The sequence below is a fragment of the Silurus aristotelis genome (assembly GCF_946808225.1).
Source record: "Silurus aristotelis genome assembly, chromosome: 4".
Lineage (NCBI taxonomy): Eukaryota > Metazoa > Chordata > Actinopteri > Siluriformes > Siluridae > Silurus > Silurus aristotelis.
Window position 1 is genome coordinate 18159746 of NC_139577.1, and position 21529 is coordinate 18181274.

General features: G+C 37.6%; 4 protein-coding genes across 6 annotated transcripts; 2 read left to right on the plus strand and 2 right to left on the minus strand.

Moving 5' to 3' along the window:
* Positions 1-298: 298 nt before the first annotated feature.
* On the minus strand, positions 299-1959 carry marveld1 (MARVEL domain containing 1). The gene has a single exon (XM_083539502.1). The coding sequence runs from the start codon at positions 1390-1392 to the stop codon at positions 904-906; it is 489 nt and encodes a 162-aa protein (XP_083395628.1). The 5' UTR covers positions 1393-1959; the 3' UTR covers positions 299-903.
* Positions 1960-6256: 4297 nt separating this feature from the next.
* On the plus strand, positions 6257-8608 carry pgam1a (phosphoglycerate mutase 1a). Its single transcript, XM_083539501.1, has 4 exons — positions 6257-6524; positions 7092-7366; positions 7508-7688; positions 8035-8608. The coding sequence occupies exons 1-4, from the start codon at positions 6386-6388 to the stop codon at positions 8202-8204; spliced, it is 765 nt and encodes a 254-aa protein (XP_083395627.1). The 5' UTR covers positions 6257-6385; the 3' UTR covers positions 8205-8608.
* Positions 8609-8727: 119 nt separating this feature from the next.
* On the minus strand, positions 8728-11002 carry mettl18 (methyltransferase 18, RPL3 N3-histidine). The gene is made up of 2 exons (XM_083539493.1): positions 10749-11002; positions 8728-10617 (listed from the first exon to the last, which is right to left on the minus strand). Exons 1-2 carry the CDS (start codon positions 10869-10871, stop codon positions 9742-9744), a joined length of 999 nt encoding a protein of 332 aa, XP_083395619.1. The 5' UTR covers positions 10872-11002; the 3' UTR covers positions 8728-9741.
* Positions 10504-21333, plus strand: zdhhc16a (zDHHC palmitoyltransferase 16a). Of its 3 annotated transcripts, none has more exons than XM_083539491.1 (11): positions 10504-10604; positions 13581-13814; positions 13935-14129; positions 14246-14331; positions 14425-14453; positions 14923-15056; positions 15180-15275; positions 17402-17478; positions 17589-17712; positions 18107-18177; positions 20670-21333. In XM_083539491.1, the coding sequence occupies exons 2-11, from the start codon at positions 13587-13589 to the stop codon at positions 20770-20772; spliced, it is 1143 nt and encodes a 380-aa protein (XP_083395617.1). In that variant the 5' UTR covers positions 10504-10604; positions 13581-13586; the 3' UTR covers positions 20773-21333. The 3 variants fall into 3 exon arrangements, with proteins under 3 accessions (XP_083395617.1, XP_083395616.1, XP_083395618.1); XM_083539490.1 differs by lacking the exon at positions 10504-10604 and adding an exon at positions 11294-11467; XM_083539492.1 differs by lacking the exons at positions 10504-10604; positions 15180-15275 and adding an exon at positions 11309-11467.
* The last annotated feature ends 196 nt before the right edge of the window (positions 21334-21529 follow it).

The following is a 21529-nucleotide window of genomic DNA, read 5'->3' on the forward strand; positions in this document are numbered from 1 at the left end:
CCTCCTCTTTCTCTCTGGAGACTCTCTTTTACTATAATTCTGCTCCCCATATTATTAAAAGACTAATATCTAGCAGGTTGGTTAAAATATCTAACAAAACAAATTGAGCATATGGGGCCTAAACAAACACATTTTGCTCATCTACTCAAATCGTTCTCAGTCTGGAGTGCAGGAGCAGTCTGGTTGCTTTGGAATGCTATTATGGCTGATGTCCCTTAGCCTTATCTGGACTTAACTAGAATAGCCAAAACTCACAACACCCACCCCCCCCCCCCCCCCAAACTACTGACAGAGAGGATTTTCAGATGATCTTTTTTATTATTATTATTCATTATTTCTTCACTTTGACACTTGCTCTGTGTAAGATATAAATACTTATAGACACTTTTACATAACATTGATGCTGTTAAGCAAAGGATATTGTCATACATTCTTGACAAATGATTCATTCTACTAGACTGCACACATACACCACCATATCAATCTTATGCACATGCAGTCTTAGAAAAAGACACTTCTTTATGTGATCATAAAAACTGATTTCAAAATGCTACAAACTCAGCGAATCCGATTGCATGTTGGGCTGTGATTGTGACAGACAACACATAGAAGAAAACATGAAACTGTGTTACATAACTTGTTGAGTAGTACAAATATAAAATAAAGTACATATCTATGTAGCTAAAAGGTATAAATGAGTTTAAATTACTTTATACAAAATTGACCAACCTGGAAGCCTGAGATAAGGGGATCAAACCCTTTGCTTTAAAAGTAATTGAAAGATCTTTTTTCATAAGCCAGCTGTGTGCGCCCTGCAAAAGGGCTGTTTTTCTCCCTCTCAGGACTCTCTGTGAGAAAGAGCAGTATCCCTCCCCCATCCCTTATGTGTCCTGTGTTGGGTTTTCACACCACAGTCTGTTCACCCCGGCACTTTCTGCAGGACCCGTAAATGGTTGTGAGAAGGTAGGCGCTAGCAGTCAGGCAGGCGAACACGGAGCCAGTGAGGTAGACGGTGTACAGGCACGAGTGCTTGTAATGTGGTAAATTGCAGTAGGAGTTCTTTGACGTTTTGTAGATCATAATGCCAATCGCAGACAAATAAAGCAATGTCGCGACAACGTCATGTATCACATTGGTTAACAACCAGCGATCTCCTCCTAGGATGGGCACCAGGTCCTGCTTGTTCAGCAGAGTGAGAAAAAAGAGGGCGAGTGTGAGAAGCCAGAAGAGCACGGCCACAAAGAGAACAAAGTGAACGGAGCCCTCATACTTGCTGGAGGCGACAGTGACCCAAAGACCAGCTCCCAGGAGAATCTGAAGGATCCGTACAATCCCAAGAAAGCTCTTGAGGAACTCCTGGAAATTCCTTGTCACCTGTGGCTGGGGGGACATCTCCTCACAGTGGATTAGCGGTCTTCCTTCTCTTTAGGGTGGAGGCTTTTTTTTTTTCTCACAAGCACAGAATCAACTGCAGATTAGAAACAAAGGTTGAATTTTCAAACCAAGTCTGTAGAAAAATCTGAAAAAGGTGAAGATGATCCCAGACAGCAATGCTTGAGCAAAGACTTGAAGTTTTGAAATTAGTTTTCTGTTTCGTCCCTTCCGTTTCCTCTGTGGCTGTTGCCTGGAAGGCTTTGTCTCCCTCCCCCTCTTTTCCTTCCAGCAGCCACAGGAGGAGGTTCAGAGAGTTGGAGAGGGATGGCTGAAACCCTAACCATCCTTCCCTCTGAGGGTCACACCCACAGATATGGAGGATGAAAAACGGGAAACAACATTGATACATTCTGATTTCATGAAACAAAGAATATCCCGGTTTGTAAAAGAAAAGTACATGATTGTATGCAGCAATAGGTTGTTTAAACATCACTAAACAGTTCAGATATGATTAATGTGACATTCATTCATCTTTATTAACAATTAGGGAAGATTCTGGTAAGAAGCACAGCAGATGGAAGAACACTGAGAACCAGAACAAAACCCCACAAAGACAGAAACTTAATTATAATAATACTAATACTAATATTAATAATGTTATTAGAAATAGTAGTGTTCTCATTATGGAATATTTTGTGTAAATTAATTTTGAAATTACATACTCATATAAAAAAAAGCCATGTTCTTTAGTGGAAATTCTGATGCACATGAGGTGAAGAACATACCAAGTGAAGTTTGAAGGGAGGTGGATTGTTTTAGCTATGCGGATCATTACATCCTATGCCCATGATCTCACCTGTTAATCAAATACTGTAATCTGAATACATACAGTGAGGAAAATAAGTATTTGAACACCCTGCTATTTTGCAAGTTCTCCCACTTAGAAATCATGGAGGGGTCTGAAATTGTCATCGTAGGTGCATGTCCACTGTGAGAGACATAATCTAAAAAAAAAAATCCAGAAATCACAATATATGATTTTTAAACTATTTATTTGTATGATACAGCTGCAAATAAGTATTTGAACACCTGTCTATCAGCTAGAATTCTGACCCTCAAAGACCTGTTAGTCTGCCTTTAAAATGTCCACCTCCACTACATTTATTGTCCTAAATTAGATGCACCTGTTTGAGGTCGTTAGCTGCATAAAGACACCTGTCCACCCCATACAATCAGTAAGAATCCAACTACTAACATGGCCAAGACCAAAGAGCTGTCCAAAGACACTAGAGACTAAATTGTACACCTCCACAAGGCTGGAAAGGGCTACGGGGAAATTGCCAAGCAGCTTGTTGAAAAAAGGTCCACTGTTGGAACAATCATTAGAAAATGGAAGAAGCTAAACATGACTGTCAATCTCCCTCGGACTGGGGCTCCATGCAAGATCTCACCTCGTGGGGTCTCAATGATCCTAAGGAAAGTGAGAAATCAGCCCAGAACTACACGGGAGGAGCTGGTCAATGACCTGAAAAGAGGTCAATGACCTGGTCAATGACCTGAAAAGAGGACCAACAGTAACCGTTTCCAAGGTTACTGTTGGTAATACACTAAGACGTCATGGTTTGAAATCATGCATGGCACGGAAGGTTCCCCTGTTAAAACCAGCACATGTCCAGGCACGTCTTAAGTTTGCCAATGACCATTTGGATGATCCAGAGAAGTCATGGGAGAAAGTCATGTGGTCAGATGAGACCAAAATAGAACTTTTGGGTCATAATTCCACTAAACGTGTTTGAAGGAAGAAGACTGATGAGTACCATCACAAGAACACCATCCCTACTGTGAAGCATGGGGGTGGTAGCATCATGCTTTGGGTTTGTTTTTCTGCACATGGGATAGGGCGACTGCACTGTATTAAGGAGAGGATGACCGGGGCCATGTATTGCGAGATTTTGGGGAACAACCTCCTTCCCTCAGTTAAAGCATTGAAGATGGGTCGAGGCTGGGTCTTCCAACATGACAATGACCCGAAGCACACAGCCAGGATAACCAAGGAGTGGCTCTGTAAGAAGCATATCAAGGTTCTGGTGTGGCCTTGCCAGTCTCCAGACCTAAACCCAATAGAGAATCTTTGGAGGGAGCTCAAACTCCGTGTTTCTTAGCGACAGGCCAGAAACCTGACTGATCTAGAGAAGATCTGTGTGGAGGAGTGGGCCAAAATCCCTCCTGCAGTGTGTGCAAACCTGGCGAAAAACTACAGGAAACGTTTGACCTCTGTAATTGCAAACAAACAAATATTAACATTGACTTTCTCAGGTGTTCAAATACTTATTTGCAGCTGTATCATACAAATAAATAGTTTAAAAATCATATATTGTGATTTCTGGATTTTTTTTTTTAGACTATGTCTCTCACAGTGGACATGCACCTACAATGAAAATTTCAGACCCCTCCATGATTTCTAAGTGGGAGAACTTGCAAAATAGCAGGGTGTTCAAATACTTATTTTCCTCACTGTATATGTAACGTCTGTAGACAATTTCTGTAGACAATGCGATACATAATTTGCCTTCACTTTGCATTAAAAAGGGTCTGTTGTTTTATGCATAACATTTTTTAAGATGGATAATTATTGCATTTGTTATGTACTAAGGGCAAAAATTGTAGGGTTGCTATGCCTGTAAGTCTGTAATGGCTATTTAGTAATGGGCATTGTAGTCTCTTTGAATGCAGGCCTCTACATTACATTTAAGATCACAGTATGAGACTGCTGGTTCTGTGTAATCATTCCAAGTAATCATTTTTTTCTCCTTTTTTCATAATAGACTAATGTTAAATGCAAAGTTATATGCAACGTAACTTAAACAGTTTATTATTATATTAATTAAATTTGATGATGTTAGAGGGCTAAAATCTAATCAACAACTTGACTATTAAACTGTTAATCTTCTTCTTCTTCTTCTTCTTTCGGCTGCTCCCATTAGGGGTCGCCACAGCGGATCATCCGTCTCCATACCCCCCTGTACTCTACATCTGCCTCTTTTAAACCTAATACCTGCATGTCTTCCCTCACCACATCCATAAACCTCCTCCTTGGCCTTCCTCTTTTCCTCCATCCTCAGCATTCTACTACCGATATACCCCATGTCCCCCCTCTGCACATTTCCAAACCATCTCAATCTCACCTCCCTCACCTTGTCTTCAAAACGTCCTACATGTGCTACCCCTCTAATAAACTAATTTCTAATCCTGTTCATCCTCGTCACTCCCAACAAAAACCTCAACATCTTCAGCTCTGCTACCTCCAGCTCCAACTCCTGTCTTTTACTCAATGCCACTGTCTCTAAACCAATGTTGAACAATATAATCATCTATGGAATAATGTGTATGATGAAGGGTGAAGTTTTTGCTCGCTCTCTCTCTCTCTCTCTCTCTCTCTCTCTCTCTCTCTCTCTCTCTCGTTCGCTCTCTTTATTTCTATCTATTTTTCCTATCTAAATGGTAGATAGGCAGTTGCATTTGTAATACATTAAGTTGTACTTTTTTTTTTTAATGATCTATTAAAATATTCTAATAGGAGAGTTTACACCACTGACACAACTGTCACTGACAAGCTGCATGAAGAAAATGCTGGGTTTGAAAGACATCAACCTCGCTTCTTAATGCAGTCCTGTGTTTAAGATGAGGTTAGACTTTATAATCTTTAAGAGAAATCTTTTTTTATAAAGACTGCTTCAGATTACAAGACAAAATAAACATAAATGAAATATAAAATATAATTGAAAAATATATTAAACATTCTATATATACAGAAGTGTTTAAAAAAATAAATTTTATATATATATAAATTTTATATATATATATATATATATATATATATATATATATATATATATATATATATATATATATATATAGCACATAATATGATATTGTACATGGTATGATATTGCACGTGGTATGATATTGCACGTGGTATGATATTGCACGTGGTTTGATTCACATTCTATTTTGCACATGGTACTAAGTTTTCTTACTACCAATATCATTCACATTAAAACATTAGGAAAACATAAAGATAAAACTTTATACCGATACGTGTTTATGTTTGAAAGACAGGATTTGGCTCAGTCAACTCAACGTAGAAATACAACATCCTCCTAAAAATACTGTATTTTAATAACTAGTGCTGTTAGCCAACAGCGCCCTCTTGCTGTAACACTTTAATGCCTTGTTTTGTAAGATTGAGTTCACACTGTTGCTCTTCCGAAACAGTCTATTAAAGTACTGTACATGCTTATTAAACAAAAGGTTGACAGCAATGCTTAACAAATGGAATTAGTTTAAATAAGATTTTTTATCCTTGTTTATATACAAGGCGTATAAAACAGTACAGCGCTTCACATTATTACATATACAAATATAACTTTATAAAAGATTTAAATCGTATAATATTGAAAATAACTTCGCATGCTGTCTATACAGAATCACATTATATTATAATTATCATTGGACACACACAGGACCTTTCCCTGAGGTTAGTATTTTTTTGCTATTTGTGAGAACCTTTTTCTAACGTTAATAGAACGTTCTGTCCAGTCAGCGCTTTTTCCGCCATCGTCATCTGGATCTAATATAAATATAATTGTATTGTATTGCAGCGATTATATATTTGGTAAAAAAAAAAAAAAAAAAAAAAAAAAGACTACGGAAAAGTAGAAAACATAATTGCTTTTATTTGAATATAAGAGACATTCCAGTACAGTACATCTCTCTGCAGTAACTAAAGTGGGCGGGGAGAACGTTAGGAAGTTCCGGGAGTCTCGTGCTGTGATTTCGTGCTGTGATTGGTGGAATCCTGAGCGGAAAGTGACGCTGAGCAGCCAATTAAAGCAAGGAGGCGGTACGTGTTCAAGCTTTCGTAGAGGTCGACAACCTGCACGATTTCAGCTTGTGTGCTCTTAATTGCTACCCGGTACAGTTAATATTGGAAAAAAGAGATTATATATAAATGGCTGCTCATAAATTAGTGCTGATTCGCCACGGGGAGAGCTGCTGGAACCAGGAGAATCGCTTCTGCGGATGGTTTGATGCTGACCTTAGTGAGACTGGGATTCAGGAGGCCAAGAGAGGCGGACAGGCTTTACATGGTTTGTGGTTGTTTTTTTGTTTATTTTATATTAAAAAAAAAATATTGGATGTAAATAAGTTTCTCAGTTATAAACGATTGGGTTTGGTTACAAAGGCGTACCTCACCGTCCAGTAAGCACTTTGCCCTTGTTCCGCAAATTATTGGCGCTTTTTGTGACAGTCTGCATTGAGGTTTAGGTGACAGCAATTTGAAGATGACGGTGAACCTTTTTTCATTCTAAACTTAGTTTAAAAAAAAATTGTTCAAGTGAAGGAGGTGTATTTTTCCATCTTCCGCTATGTTTCAACGTCTGTCAAATGGTCTCTTTCCATTCGGGCCAATCGGCTTCCTCCACTCGCTTTCTTTCAACCAATAGCGAGAAGGGGGGCGGGTCTGATCGGCGGTGAACGTGCTGCATCGAACGTGCGTTCTTTCATGTGTCCTTATAGACCTGTATTTCTCAATCCTGATGATCTGATCGTTCTTTTTATACTCGTACTATTAATCCAGGCGCATTTCAATAACACATCATGAAAGCTGTCACATCATGATCCTGTACATTTAAAACGCCCTCTTTCCTTTTCAGATGCTGGCTTTGAGTTTGACATTTGCTACACCTCTGTTCTGAAGAGGGCCATCCGTACCTTATGGCTTGTTTTGGATGGCATCGACCAGATGTGGCTTCCTGTGCACAGGACATGGCGCCTGAATGAGCGCCACTATGGTGGCCTGACTGGCTTAAACAAAGCTGAGACTGCTGCCAAGCATGGTGAGGCACAGGTGAAGATATGGAGGCGCTCCTACGATATCCCACCTCCTCCCATGGTGGCAGACCATGACTACTACAGCGTTATTAGCAAGGTGAGCACGGGTATATTTGTGCAGTGTGGTTCAAAGTTGAACCGAATTGTGCAATTGGATGATAAGGCATGTTGGAAAGTGCACAAATCTATAAGTATGCTCTACTTGCAGTCAAGAGTTTTAAGTTTCATCTGTCTGTAGGACCGGCGCTATGCCGACCTGACCGAGGACCAGCTGCCTGCTTGTGAGAGCCTGAAGGACACAATTGCTCGTGCACTTCCATTCTGGAATGAAGAGATCGTTCCTCAAATCCAGCAGGGCAAGAGGGTGCTGATTGCTGCTCATGGTAACAGCCTGAGGGGCATCGTCAAGCACCTGGAAGGTATGTTGCGTTCTCGATCCTCAAGCCATTACACGTAACCAGTATTTTATTAATGTTTGCATATTGAATAAATTACATTTATGGCTGTGAAATTTTATGCATAAATTTATTAAAAGAATCAAATACCTTGAGCCACATTTATGAATTTTATTAAGCAAAACTACCGAATTTACTAAATTAATTCTTCAGAATCTAATCTTGTTTGCTTAATTTTCCTGCAGTGAAGCTTAGCAATTACAGTGTGTCCTCTACACTTTAGACTACACTTCTTTTCTAAATACTCAAGATTGAGCATTAATTTGTGTATTGATTACCTCTGTAAAATAAACCACTGTCTATTATACAGGTATGTCTGAAGAAGCCATTATGGAGCTGAACCTCCCTACAGGCATCCCCATACTTTATGAGCTAGATGAAAACCTGAAGCCCATCAAGCCAATGCAGTTCCTGGGAGATGAGGAGACTGTGCGAAAGGCCATGGAGGCTGTGGCGGCACAGGGCAAGGCTAAGAAGTAGTCTCCATAGACCGAATATTTAAAAGCACTGAAAAGCTCTAAAAGAAGCTACTGCTAAATTCATTATACACCCTGATTCAGTGCATGTTTGGAAACTTGTATATTAGTGTTGTCACACTGGTAGTTCTTGAGTATATCTGACTGAAAAGTAGTTACAAAAAATATTTATTGACCAAATACCTTTGTGGACCATCAAATCAGTCTCGACAACCTTTAACCAAATACAATCATATTTCATCATGGACCAGGAATTTGAGCTTTAGGCTGCAGAGTTTACTGTAATGTGTAATCAGATTGTACATTTAAACGATATGGTTTAACAATTAACATGTTTGTCTAAATTACTCTGTCTTTGGATGTGAAGCACTTTGAAAGGAATAAACATGAGGCACTTTTGTTCCCAAACGTTTTTTTTTTTTTTTTTTTTTTTTTTTTTCCATTTTGTCAAATATTAAAATACTATAATCAATTAGTGTTACCCTGAGTAGAAGCCAAATAAGTGCAATACACATCACTATTACCTCTGGAAACCTATTTTTAACGCATTATATACAAAACATTATCAGCACTACATTTCATACTTGTTCACTGGCAGCCTGCACAGCCCTGTGTTTCAGGGGGAAGTTTAGTAAGGCAAGGATGTAGTAAAATATTGTAAAGGTCAAAGTCAACATTTGAGGAAAAATCCTTGAGGAAGGTCAGGCATTATTATAAGACCATTTTAGTAGGGAAACAAATCTGCTGATAGTCTGTTCTATTAAACCTAGAGTCAGAAAAAATGGCCTCTTCTAATTCCTATTTAATCAAATCAAAATGAGACTGCTCATAGCATCAGGTGTAAACAAAAGATCAGTTTTTACCTTTTAGATTATCACTGTATAATTCTATACAAATGTTTATTAAATTTACAGTTTATTGAGGAGAAGCTGGCAAGCATGTTTCTAACAAACATGGCAGCATTAATGCTCCCCCAACTTCATCTGTTCAATTTGCAGTGTAAAGGCATTTAAAGGAATTGTGTCAAGTAATTACCACTTGTAAGGGGGGGGGGGGACCAATGCAGCATTAGTCTTTGATTATTGTATCTGTATTGTAAGAGCGATACAGCACCACTTAAGTCCTTTAATCTGTCTGGCTTTCTTTATGTGAATACAGTCAATGGCTCATTCATCTCTTAAAATGCTAACTCAGCACAACTGGGTTGCATAGTCGCAAGTGAGATGGTAAAGAAAAGCACATGTTCAGTGCTAACAGCAAAACCTGATTGTTGTCTCTTGTGTTCGAGTTCATTTAATTTTTCCAACTGTTAGGCACCATATGAGATCAGTGTGCCCACTACCTCGAACTTACCAAAATAAGAGTAAAATACAGTTTTCACTTCACACAGTAGCATTAAAATCACCAGACACATAGCAAGAATTTCAACGTGAACAAATTTAATGTCTTTTCCTTTAATCTTTAAGACTGCATTGACAGTCCCTGTTTTTAAAATAATATTCATATTACTCATTTGCATGATCATACAAGGAAAGTGAGTGCTATGAAGGTGATTTCTTGAACCTCATAGAAACAATATGCCTTTTTAGTCCCTGATCCATTTCCCTTAAAGTTTTGATTTGAAAGATATTTTTTTCTTGCACAAAGCTCTCGAACAAATACAGTCCACCTCCAACTCCAAAATAGTGAGACTTGGTTGCCAAATAAACAACTCCCTCTTCAGCAAGCAGTTTATGAAACACTTCATGAAGAGAAGTGTAGTATTCAGGGTTATAGATTGTTTCTGAGGTAAAGATGAAGTCGTATTTGAGGGTGGGATCTTGACTTTGAATCAGTGAGAGAAATGAAGTCCAATCCCCTGAGAAAAACCTGCACCGATCAACGAGTGCGTGGTTTTTCTCCACAGATCTCCGTTTAGATGCCGGGCTACCCTCTTCATCTCTATTCTCATCACCACCCTCTTCCTCACAGTTAAGGAATACATTTGGAATTGTGAGCTGCTCGATCACAGTGCTGTTATAATCCTGGAAATGGACTTTGCTCGCGCCTCTCTTCAACGAAAGAATGCCAAGAAGTCCCGCTCCACAGCCCAGGTCCAGCACCTTTTTCCCAGAGAACATCTCCCCTTCATCATCGACATACTCGAGAAGATCGTGGGTGCCTTCCCAGATTTTAAGACCTCCTTCATACACTCCGGTTATGAGATCAGAGTTTTGGGTGATGGATTGAGACAGGACCTTCTCAGCATCCTCTCGCTCAGGGGCAGTTTGCTCAAATACTGACTCATTGAGGTAAAGGAGAGGTGGTAATGCACCTATAGTGACTGTCTCAGTGACTGAGTTCTCAATGTGTGAAAGAAGATCTGGGGCATGTTTATGCTCATGGGCTTCCTTCACCTTCTTCGGTACATTGATTTCCTGTATATGCAGAAAAGTTCATATGAATAATGATATGTGATGGTAGTCTATAAAATTATAGTTTTAATCAACATATAGAAGGAACATAAAGTGCTGCATGCTTTCTCCAGTGCAGCTAGCTGGCTATTCACCTCAGCCTGGCTTTGCTTCTTCGCCGTATCCTGATTTCCTTTATTTTCTTTCTCATTTATAGTTACATTGCTATCGTTCTGTTCAATATGTGATGAAATATCGAAATTAAAACTAAACGCCATCACAGTGTAACGGAGGGTTTGACTTGTCCACGTTGTCGCGGTGATTTACTGAACTACAAGCCCCATAATGCTTCCAGCGGAACTTCCGGGTTTTCTTGCGCTTTGACAGGGAAGTGTTAATCTTTTTTTTGTGCATTTTTTTAATTATTACTTACTAGATTATTTTAATATTTATTTTAGCGACTAGGTTTTGCCGTTTTATTTTCTGGTTTTGTGTCCTTTATTTATATATATATATTTTTTTTTTTCAAATGAATTAATTAATACAAAAACAAAACAAAAAACACAATTTAAAACAAAATGTAACGTACTATTCGTTATTGTGCGTTTGTATACGCATATTTTGTCCACAGTTCTCACAATCATGGTGTTATTAACATTCTATATTATCGTGCGAACGACAACAATACAATTCCCACAATCCACCGCAGTTCCACCCCACAGACTTGAGCCGAGCCGAACCTGGGGAAAAAATCCGCTCGCGCTGGATTAACTGGCTACATGATGACAGATGTCCTCGATTAAAGCTGTCATCTGAAGCATCGTGAGCTGATCTGGCTTTTTTTTTTTTACTTTTACCAGAGGAACACACTCGGGTGAGGATCTGAAAAATACGAATTTATCCATAATAATAACAACCATAATCATGTGTTCTCTGTTTCTGGTCAGGTGGCTGTTAGAATCAATGGAACATTGTTTTATTGTGACAGATCTGCTCGAATTGTACATTTTGATATCCTGCGTAATAAATCCAATATTATAAATTAAATAGCAGATTGAATGCACACGTCGGGGCTTGATTATGGAATAACTGCATTCATAAAGACATTTTTAAAGATTCAGCTGACGCCCTGTGCGGAATGCAGAATGTCAGGATTTACTTATATTGTGGTTTAGTTCGAATTCAAGTCGGCGTTTTACCAGACAGGCTTCAATTCATTGTAGTACGACCTTATTTTTTTAGTTGTTGTTCAAATAAAACATCTTAAACACAGACATAAAACGAATAGACAATAAAGGACTAAGCAACAAATGCATACAATGCAATATGACGTCACTTGAATTTCTATTAATGAGTGAAATATGAAAGGCGCATGCGCAATACGGGGCTCGTCATTAATCTGCCATGCATGACACAATGCACAGTGACAGTCTAAAGATTAAACATCTGGCAAACCCACCCAGCAATCCAGGGAAAGTAGTATTAACGCCCTGGGAGTGGTTTTTTTTTTTTTTTAGATTACAGATTTATTTAATAACCCCCTATTCAGTATATTAAAGTAGGTTTTGTATTTATTTTATCTTTCTAAAGCTTTTTTGTCTTAGAATTGAGACAAGGTACAGCAGAGCAGAATCGAACGTGTTCCAGATTGTGAGTGCTCCCATCAGTACTGTTAATCCTCTACCATGTTCATTATGTTTAAACCCTGCAAACTGATTTTACTTTGGAAAATAAAAGCCATCAATGCAATTTGCTGTTAGTGCTAAAGTGATTCCACATTAAAAAAAAATAAATAAAAAGAACTGATGTCAGAGCTGATTCTTGTTCACGTTAGAAAATATTTCTTGTGTTGCTTTTAAGGTAAAGGTGCTTTATACTTGTTACGTGAACAATATAGCATACTGAGATTCTTTTTTTCACATGTCCCTGTGATGCTAGAATGTCAGAGCGCAGGGTCAGCCATGATAAAGCACCTTTGAGGGCTTTGCACAAGGGCCCATGAGTGGCAGCTTGGTGATACTAGGGCTTGAACCCCTGACCATCCAATCAGTAACTCAGTAAATTCTGATCGAGCATCGCCCTGTTTTTGCTGGGTGTGTTGTGTTTAAATGGGAACTAATGCATGTAGTAGGAAAGAGTCATCATAGACTTGGTCGGAGAAAACGTTCAGGTCAGTTATTTGGATGATCTCATTACTGAATTTATAATCGCTCGAATTTCATATCTAGGAAGGCTTTGTGTTCTTTTATGTCCTAATTTTTAAATGGAAGAAAATGGTTGAGTCAGTCAACATCATCCACTTTTACGTCATCACCTCAGTAACCTGATCAGATCATGTTAAATCCGATTTGATACTGATTCAGGGTTTCAGGCCATCATCATTATCACTGCATCCCTAAATACTTCTACTAATTGGCTTACAAGTGTCACAGAAAGGCTAATAGTCCATGGATCTTATTGGTCTCTGTGGTGAGATGTTTTTTTTAATATGTATAATAAATTTTTTTTTTTTTTTTCTTTTTAAGTAAATCTTGCTAAATGTATTAAATTGTAGCGGTTTGCAGTTTGAAACACATGGACTGTCTGTCTTTTTGATGTGACAGGGTGGCAAATGATAGGTGCGAGTCCTGAAGCGCTATTTAAAATTAAATAATTTGTATAAAAATGTGCCTATTTCTTCATCCCAAAGTGAATGACTGAGCACAAAAACAGAGGTTTTTTTTTTGCGGTATGTGAACACAAACACGAGCGACATCTATAACCTAAAGGAAAAATGCACAATTTGTTTTTTGGGACTTTATTTTCAGTATATATATTGTGAGATGTTTACTATGTCTACCATGTTGATGTAATTTGGCGACAATGTTGGTGCAGCTACAATAGAAAAAAATTAACTTACAATCCAAAATATAGGTGATGATAGTTACCGTGATGGAATTTTGACCGTGGTATGAGTATGCGAATCATAAATTCGTTTGTATTCCCAGGTCAGAATGCGGCTGTGCTCCTGTGCTGTGCACTGGTTGGTGCGATGGATGCGCAACTGTTCCAGACGCAGTCACAGCCGCTTGCCACGGAGAGTGCGGGAGCCCCTGAGCTACACCAGACTTATCTTTAATTCCCTCGGCCACAACTCTCTCCTCAACTGTGATCTTGTGACGGACTCCCTTTTTGAGCCGGTCTTCTGGATGGTGGAAGTTATTACCCGCTGGTTCGGGATTGTAAGCATTTCATATAAAATGGGTTTTGATTTTATAAAATGGTCAATAACATATTGGTTTGTCATCTTCTATACTTCTATACGACGTTTGTAAAATGTTTTCTTTTTCCTCCTCCTTTAGGTCTTTGTTATTCTAGTGGTACTACTCACCAGCTCTGTGCTCTCAGTTGCGTATTTGTGCCTCCTGCCTTTGGCTCTTAAGACATATTCTGTCGGCTGGTTAGCATGGCACTTAAGCTACGGACACTGGCTATTGGTAATGATTGTATTCCATTACTACAAGGCCACCACGACATCTCCTGGATCTCCTCCTAAGGTTCAGAACTTATAAAACAAGTATATAGAAAAAGTTAGTGAAAAGACCTTGACTGGTTTAATTTCAAATTATTCTTTTATTTTTTATTTTGTATGATTTCTTTCTTTTACTTTTAGAAGACCGATGTTGCATTTGTGTCTGTCTGCAAAAAATGTGTAATGCCCAAACCAGCAAGAACGCATCATTGCGGCATTTGCAAAACGTAAGAACCATAAACTGCATGTTTTTATATTTATTTAGTTATTTATTTATTTTTGATCCAGTGCATGCTGTTAACAGTGCCTTTTCTGTGCAGATGTATATTGAAAATGGACCATCACTGTCGTATCCTTTTCACAAAGAATAAAAAACATCAGCATCAATCCAATATCAATCCCACTCCAGTTGTAATGCACCCTTAGTGGTTTCCAAAATTGAGCCTACTTGAACTTATAAATGGATTATTCTTTTGAATCTGGTGTACCGAGATTGAACACCATCAGAAATCATTTAGTGAATAATAATCTTGCAGCACCTTTGAGGCATTAATTGCAGTCTTTCAACTCCACGGCTAAGTCATATTGAAGCATTAAGAAAACTATAATCTGAATGTTTTCAGTATAAGAAAATAAGAAAGAAAAAACAGTTTTTAGCCTGTGAGCTTCAATATACTGATCTGCATTGTTGATCAACTAAACCAAGGAAATTATCCTTGAAATTACTGCTTATGAAATAATAGCAAACCCTGGATATATTGATACGAGTTTGCTTTGATGATACGCTTAAACTTTTACCTTAACCTGAATTTTTTTAGCTTGGCTTAACAACTGTGTCGGTCATTTCAACCACCGTTACTTCTTCTCCTTCTGTCTTTTCATGACTCTTGGCTGTATATATTGCAGCATCAGTGGCCGAAACCTCTTCATGGATGCATATTACGCTTTAGATGTAAGGCCACAACTACTGCTTGTACTTTAAACCATAAGTATAGATGTGCTTGTTCTGTACTTGTGCTTCTCTTCTCTTTCTTCTGCTAAAAATCGGGCAATTCTCTCTCTATTCACTAAATAGCAAATGAAGCACATGGACATGGAAAAACAGGGGGTTCCAGTGACTGGTGTAGGTCTGTTGGTAGGAATCCTTCCTCAAGAAACTCTGACTTTGAAGGTATCATTATGTAGGGGGCTTTCCGTGTGCCTTTATTTATTTATTTATTTATTTTTTACTCATTTTGGTGTTTCTGAGGTCATCTTCCAGACTTGCCTGCAAGATGCATGAGTCACAAGAATGAGAGTAACACGGGGATGCTAGTTTATACAAAAATATACACACAACGTTTCTAAAACAAACCCCAGGCTATGTGTGCAGTAAGTATTTGTACACGTTTTACGGAATTTTCTTGGATGTATAGTTGTAAAGGTCATAAATGCTTTGGATACCTGGTTTACCAATCATTCTATAAATGAGATAGAAAACACGGCATAATTCATTAAAGAATATTATTATTTTATTGATATAAAGAACTAGCATCCTCTAGTTTTTTCAGTGGTTTCTTTTTAAATAACTTGCCTTCGCTATTACTTGTAACTGCAATTCCACTAGTAGTTTATTTTGCTTATATAATGCTTATTTTAAAACTGTTATGCCATATTTTTAACAGGTAGGCAAGTATCTGCAGTCCTGGCCAAAAGCAAGGGGAAAATGAAAGCCTTTAATCATCTTATTAACAAAATCATTGGTCAGCAAATTATTATTATTAAATTATCTTTAGTGATTCAATTATGACCTATGATGAGCTTGCAGACAGCTTTTTACAGAATGAATAGTCGATGTTGGTGCATTTAATTTCGATGTCTTCAAACAGTTGAGTATTTAGTTTGTGTTAAATGTGAGACCAAATATTCTCTATATCCAAAAAGGCCAAAACATGAGCCTGATAGACTTTTTTACAGTGTGGACAGGAGCATTGTCTTATTTAAGAATTATGGTCATTCACCTTTAGAAAACAATTGTATTTAAATTATGGAAAGCAAACATTTTACCAGTGTTTTACATCAGACATTTTAATCGTAGTCAAGATTTTATTTTTGTGTTCAAGAAGAAATTAATATGAAATGAGCAAATGGTGGCACAGGAGCCCTCAGGGGTGCCTTTTCTTTATTCTTGCTCATTTGCTGGCCAGTGATTTGTTGTTGACAGCATTAATAGCTTAATATTTGGGCATTTTGGAGATGAGGTCTATTTTAGACAGTTGCAAAAATGTTTTTGAGATACTCTTAGCTCTTTTGATTTTGATTTCCAAGTAAAGTAAAAACAAATTTACTGATCAAGTGATTCTGTTGTTTAAAAAGAAACAAATTCATTCATTCATTCATTCATTTTCTCCCGCTTATCCGTAATTCGGGTCGCGGGGGCAGCAGTCTAAGCAGACCCCCGCCTTCGACTGCTGCCCAATCCTCACAGCACCGTCCCTTACGGTCCCCCCTGCAGGTGGTGAGCCCACGGGAAGAAGAAACAAATTGTTTTATTAATACAAAAATAATTCGCTTTGTACACCAAATTAACTAAATCATTTAATTTGTGGACAAAATGGTGAACATTATTCTCATTCTCACTGTTATCTTCCTAGATTAATTTAGTTTTTCTCACTTACCTGTGTGAGCCACTGAATTTTCTTCACTAACAAATTAGTATATATATATATATATATATATATATATATATATATATATATATAATATAGTATATAAATATATATTTATTCCTATGAGTCACAAAGTTTGTGACATTTCATTTTACTTCACTGAAATTTAATGTATAGTCAAATATCGTTGTAACAGCAACAAATGCAGTGGTACAGTGAACTTGGTGTGGACCTGTTTGCAAAAATCTTGTCAGCAAATAAATATAACTGTTGATTGTGTTCGAATTTATCCCAAGTGTAATTAATATAGACATACAATTTTCTATACATTTTGTTTATTTAAACATTTATTTCTGGAGGTTATCTGGTAATATAAGCTTGAAATTTGTACAACCGTCTTACAATATCGGCATAATAATCTTTAAAAAATTCAAATACAATTTTTTAAACATAATATTTGGTTTTTACAATAAATTCACAATAAAAATAGACAATTTGTAGCTTCCCAAAATTTGACATGAAATATATTCACACTTGTCTTAGTTTTTGTGATAATAATAATAATAAACAAAATATATAGAAATCTGTGACTATATCCAAGCACGTGAGATTTTATACAGCCTTTTATACTGTTGCTTTTGTCTATCAGAGTCAAACTTCAGCACCTTTCACCTTTAAAGACCGGGTGTTTCACAAGAGTGTTATCTACATGTGGGTGCTGACTAGGTAAGCACTTTAATTGGTGCTTTTCTGCAGCATGTTTATTCGGTCTGTGATTTTACTTTTGAAAATGAAAATACTTTGTTGGTTATAATTAAATGTCTCCTGGCCTTCAGCACGGTAGCAATTGCTTTAGGAGCTCTGACTTTGTGGCATGCAGTCCTCATCTCCCATGGAGAGACCAGTATTGAGAGGCACATCAACAGTAAAGAGGCCAGACGCTTAGCCAAGCGGGGAAAAGTAGGAGGAACACACACATACACACAGAGTTGGGTTTAAAAGTAAATTATTTTCTGATTAAATGCAAACCAATACTATTATACATAATATCAGATTATATCCAGAATGTATGTGAGGAAAGAGATTAGGCATGAGGAAAATGATATTTTTTATAAATCCCTTAAAATATGTAGAATCTCAAATATTAAAAATGTAAGATTTGGAAGATCTTTTTCTTTTGTTATTTAAATATTACACAATTCCATAACCTGTTTATTTTAACTAGAAATTTGGACCCCACTGTACATAGTATAGATAAGAGTGTTGAGTGTATGTAGGAGAGCTTGATAATAAATTTAATTTAGCTACAAAAAAATACTCCTTCTAAACTAAAAATCTTTCCCCTTCCTAATAGGTTCATAGGAATCCATATAACTATGGGAAAATGAACAACTGGAAGGTGTTTTTTGGAATAGAGAAGAGAAGGTAAGGTGCTTAGCAAATCACTGCAATAATAATCAACAATATTTATGACCCAAACTAAAATGTCTGTGCATTTATACCTTATTTTTATACAAAAATAAAAGTAGTATAGTTAATAATTAATAGCCTTATGCACTTGTTTCTTTTAGTCATCTGTTATCTGTTAAGTATTACATCTATTTGTTCAGCTCACATATATATTTACAGTTAGCCCAACTGTTTGTATACTTCATTATTCTATGGAATTATGGAATGGAATTATATTGAAGAGTGGAAAGTCGGTTGGACCAGATGACATACCGGTAAAAGTATTGAGATGTTTAGGAGAGATGGCAGTGGAGTTGTTAACAAGATTGTTTAATAGGATTTTGGAAGGTGAGAGGATGCCTGAGGAATGGAGAAGAAGTGTGCTGGTACTGATCTTTAAGAATAAGGGAGGTGTGCAGACTTGCAGTAACTACAGGGGAATCAAGTTGATCAGTCACACCATGAAGTTATGGGAAAGAGTAGTGGAAGCCAGGCTGAGAGAAGAGGTGACCATCTGTGAGCAACAGTATGGTTTCATGCTGAGGAAAAGCACCACAGACGCATTATTTGAAGAATGTTGATGGAGAAGTATAGAGAAGGTCAGAAGGAGTTGCATTGTGTGTTTGTAAAATTTAGAGAAAGCGTACGACAAAGTGAAGAGAGGAGTTGTGGTATTGTATGAGGAAGTCAGGTGTGTCAGAGAAGTATGTGAGGGTGGTGCAGGACATGTTTGAGGGCAGTGTGACAGCAGTAAAGTGTGCAGTGGGAACGACAGACTGGTTCAAGGTGTAGGTTGAACTGCATTAAGGATCGGCTCTGAGCCCTTTCCTGTTTGCAGTGGTGATGGACAGGTTGATGGACGAGGTCAGACAGGAGTCTCCATGGACTATGATGTTTGCAGATGATATTGTGATTTGTGGTGAGAGTAGGGAGCAGGTTGAGAAGAGCCTAGAGAGCTGGAGGTATGTGCTGGAGAGAAGGGGAATGAAAGTCAGTAGAAATAAAACAGAGTACATGTGTGTGAATGAGAGGGAGGGCAGTGGAGTGGTGCGGTTGCAAGGAAAAGAGATGGAAAAGGTGGAGGAGTTCAGGTACCTGGGGTCACCAGTGCAAAGTAATGGAGAGTGTGTTAGAGAAGCGAAGAAAAGAGTGCAGGCAGGGTGGAGTGGGTGGAGAAGAGTAGCAGGAGTGATTTGTGATAGAAGGATATCTGTGAGAGTGAAAGGGAAAGTTTATTCAACTGTGGTGAGACCTGCGATGTTGTGTGGTTTAGAGATAGTGACACTGAGTAAAAGACAGGAGGTGGAGCTGGAGGTAGCAGAGCTGAAGATGTTGAGGTTTTCGTTGGGAGTGACGAGGATGGACAGGATTACAAATGTGTTTATTAGAGGGACAGCGCATGTAGGTAGTTTTGGAGACAAGGTGAGGGAGGCGAGATTGAGATGGTTTGGACATGTGCAGAGAAGGGGCATAGGGTATATCGTTAGGAGAATGCTGAGGATGGAGCCACCAGGAAGGAGGGAAAGAGGAAGATCAAGGAGATGGTTTATGGATGGGGTGAGAAAAGACATGCAGGTAGTTGGGTTGAAAGAGGCAGATGTAAAGGAATTTCACTCACAGTCGACGGCCAACAGGCCAGTAATAAACGGTTTTGTGGAGTGTTTTTAAAAATGGAGGTAGTCCATTGTTGAAATTGTGAAAGCCATTATGATGCTCATGCATCAAGTTGATGACAGTTCATACTCTACAGATTTCCTCCTACTCAGAAGTTTTAGACCGGTTAAATGAGTTTGTGGCTTTGACGGACAGCAATATCAGTAATGTTGTCTTCGCCAACCTAAGTGAAGTGGCTAACAGGCTTTTTGTGAAGCACAGAACAATTAAGGGCCAAAGCAAAACGCAAACTGTAATTCAAGATTTGCAATAGCGTTTGGATTGTCACAATATATGCGTCCACATATTGAAAAAGCAACTGCAATTCCTTTCTAATATTGTCTGGAATATCCTTCAATACTTCAACAGTACATGGTTAAAACAAACATTTAATAAATTCTGCTTAGATGCCATATTTGTCTATCCATCTTCTTCTATTTGTTTTAAACAAAATGCTATTGCAATGACATATTTCTAGGGTTTAAGTAGAAGAAAGATTTTATAAAATCTGGAGCTCTGAAGAGTTTAAAAAAAGGTTGCAGAAATTTTCTGTTTGCTGCTCATAGTCAGTGTCAAACAAAAAAATCTGTATTTATTATAAACTAATTGTTGGATGACACTCATGCTATAAGTGATCTGCTTCAACATGATTAAATATCAGCTATAGCTGCATTACTCTTAAGGCATATAAGGCTCATAAGGATTTAGTAGCATATCTGTGCCGTTCTTTAGTTGGTTAAAATTCTGCAAACCAGTCATTTTTGTAGTGTAATATTGTGTTTATATGTAATATATGTGTTTTGATTTCTTCACAGTCACTGGCTAACTCGTGTTTTATTGCCTTCTGGACACAGTCCTTATGGTGACGGACTGACGTGGGACATCTACCCGATTAAAAAGGACATGATCCCAGTTTAAATTGGAGTCTCAGCGGATGTTATTTCTTTTGACAAGTCAATGCCTGCCAGTGGATCCATGATCCTGCATATCATGCAGCCTGCCAAACCCAGATTTACAGCTATGACATGAAATCACATGCAGTGATGAAGGGAACTTACCTTGTCCATGGAATTATATAATTTTTTTAACATGATGATGATCTTTTATCTAGCACACTTCCAAAGGCGGGATTTGATATTACTTTGAAAAAACTGTGACATACAGTGGAGCTGTGCTCCCTCAAATATCATAATTATTTATGACTGACTAAATGATGACCAGTTGTCCATGTTTTATACTCACTGTATTTATTTTTCCTTTATATGCATTTTCACCGACTCATAGACTGCAGTTTGGCTTCGAGGGGAAAGGTTGTATTTATAGTTTATAGTTGTTCTTATAACCATAAACAATTTGTGTCTGTTTTCTTTTTTTTTAAAGAATTATAAAGACAAGGTGGTGGGTTTCTCTTGCCTTTTACTGTTACATGTTGTTTTCTGACAAATATTTTACCAATATTAAAAAATTCAATACATCTTCTGTAATTATTGTGAATGGAACTTCATTAACAGTTCAGGTTAAAACATTTTTTTTTTTACTGGAAATAAACTAAGCTACTTTTAGTAGACTGTTGCTCAGTAAAATGGAAGTTTAAAAAGAAAAATAAATCCATGTTTTTATGATTACAATCTGTTATGTAATAATGCATTTAGAACACTTATATAGCAGGTTTTTC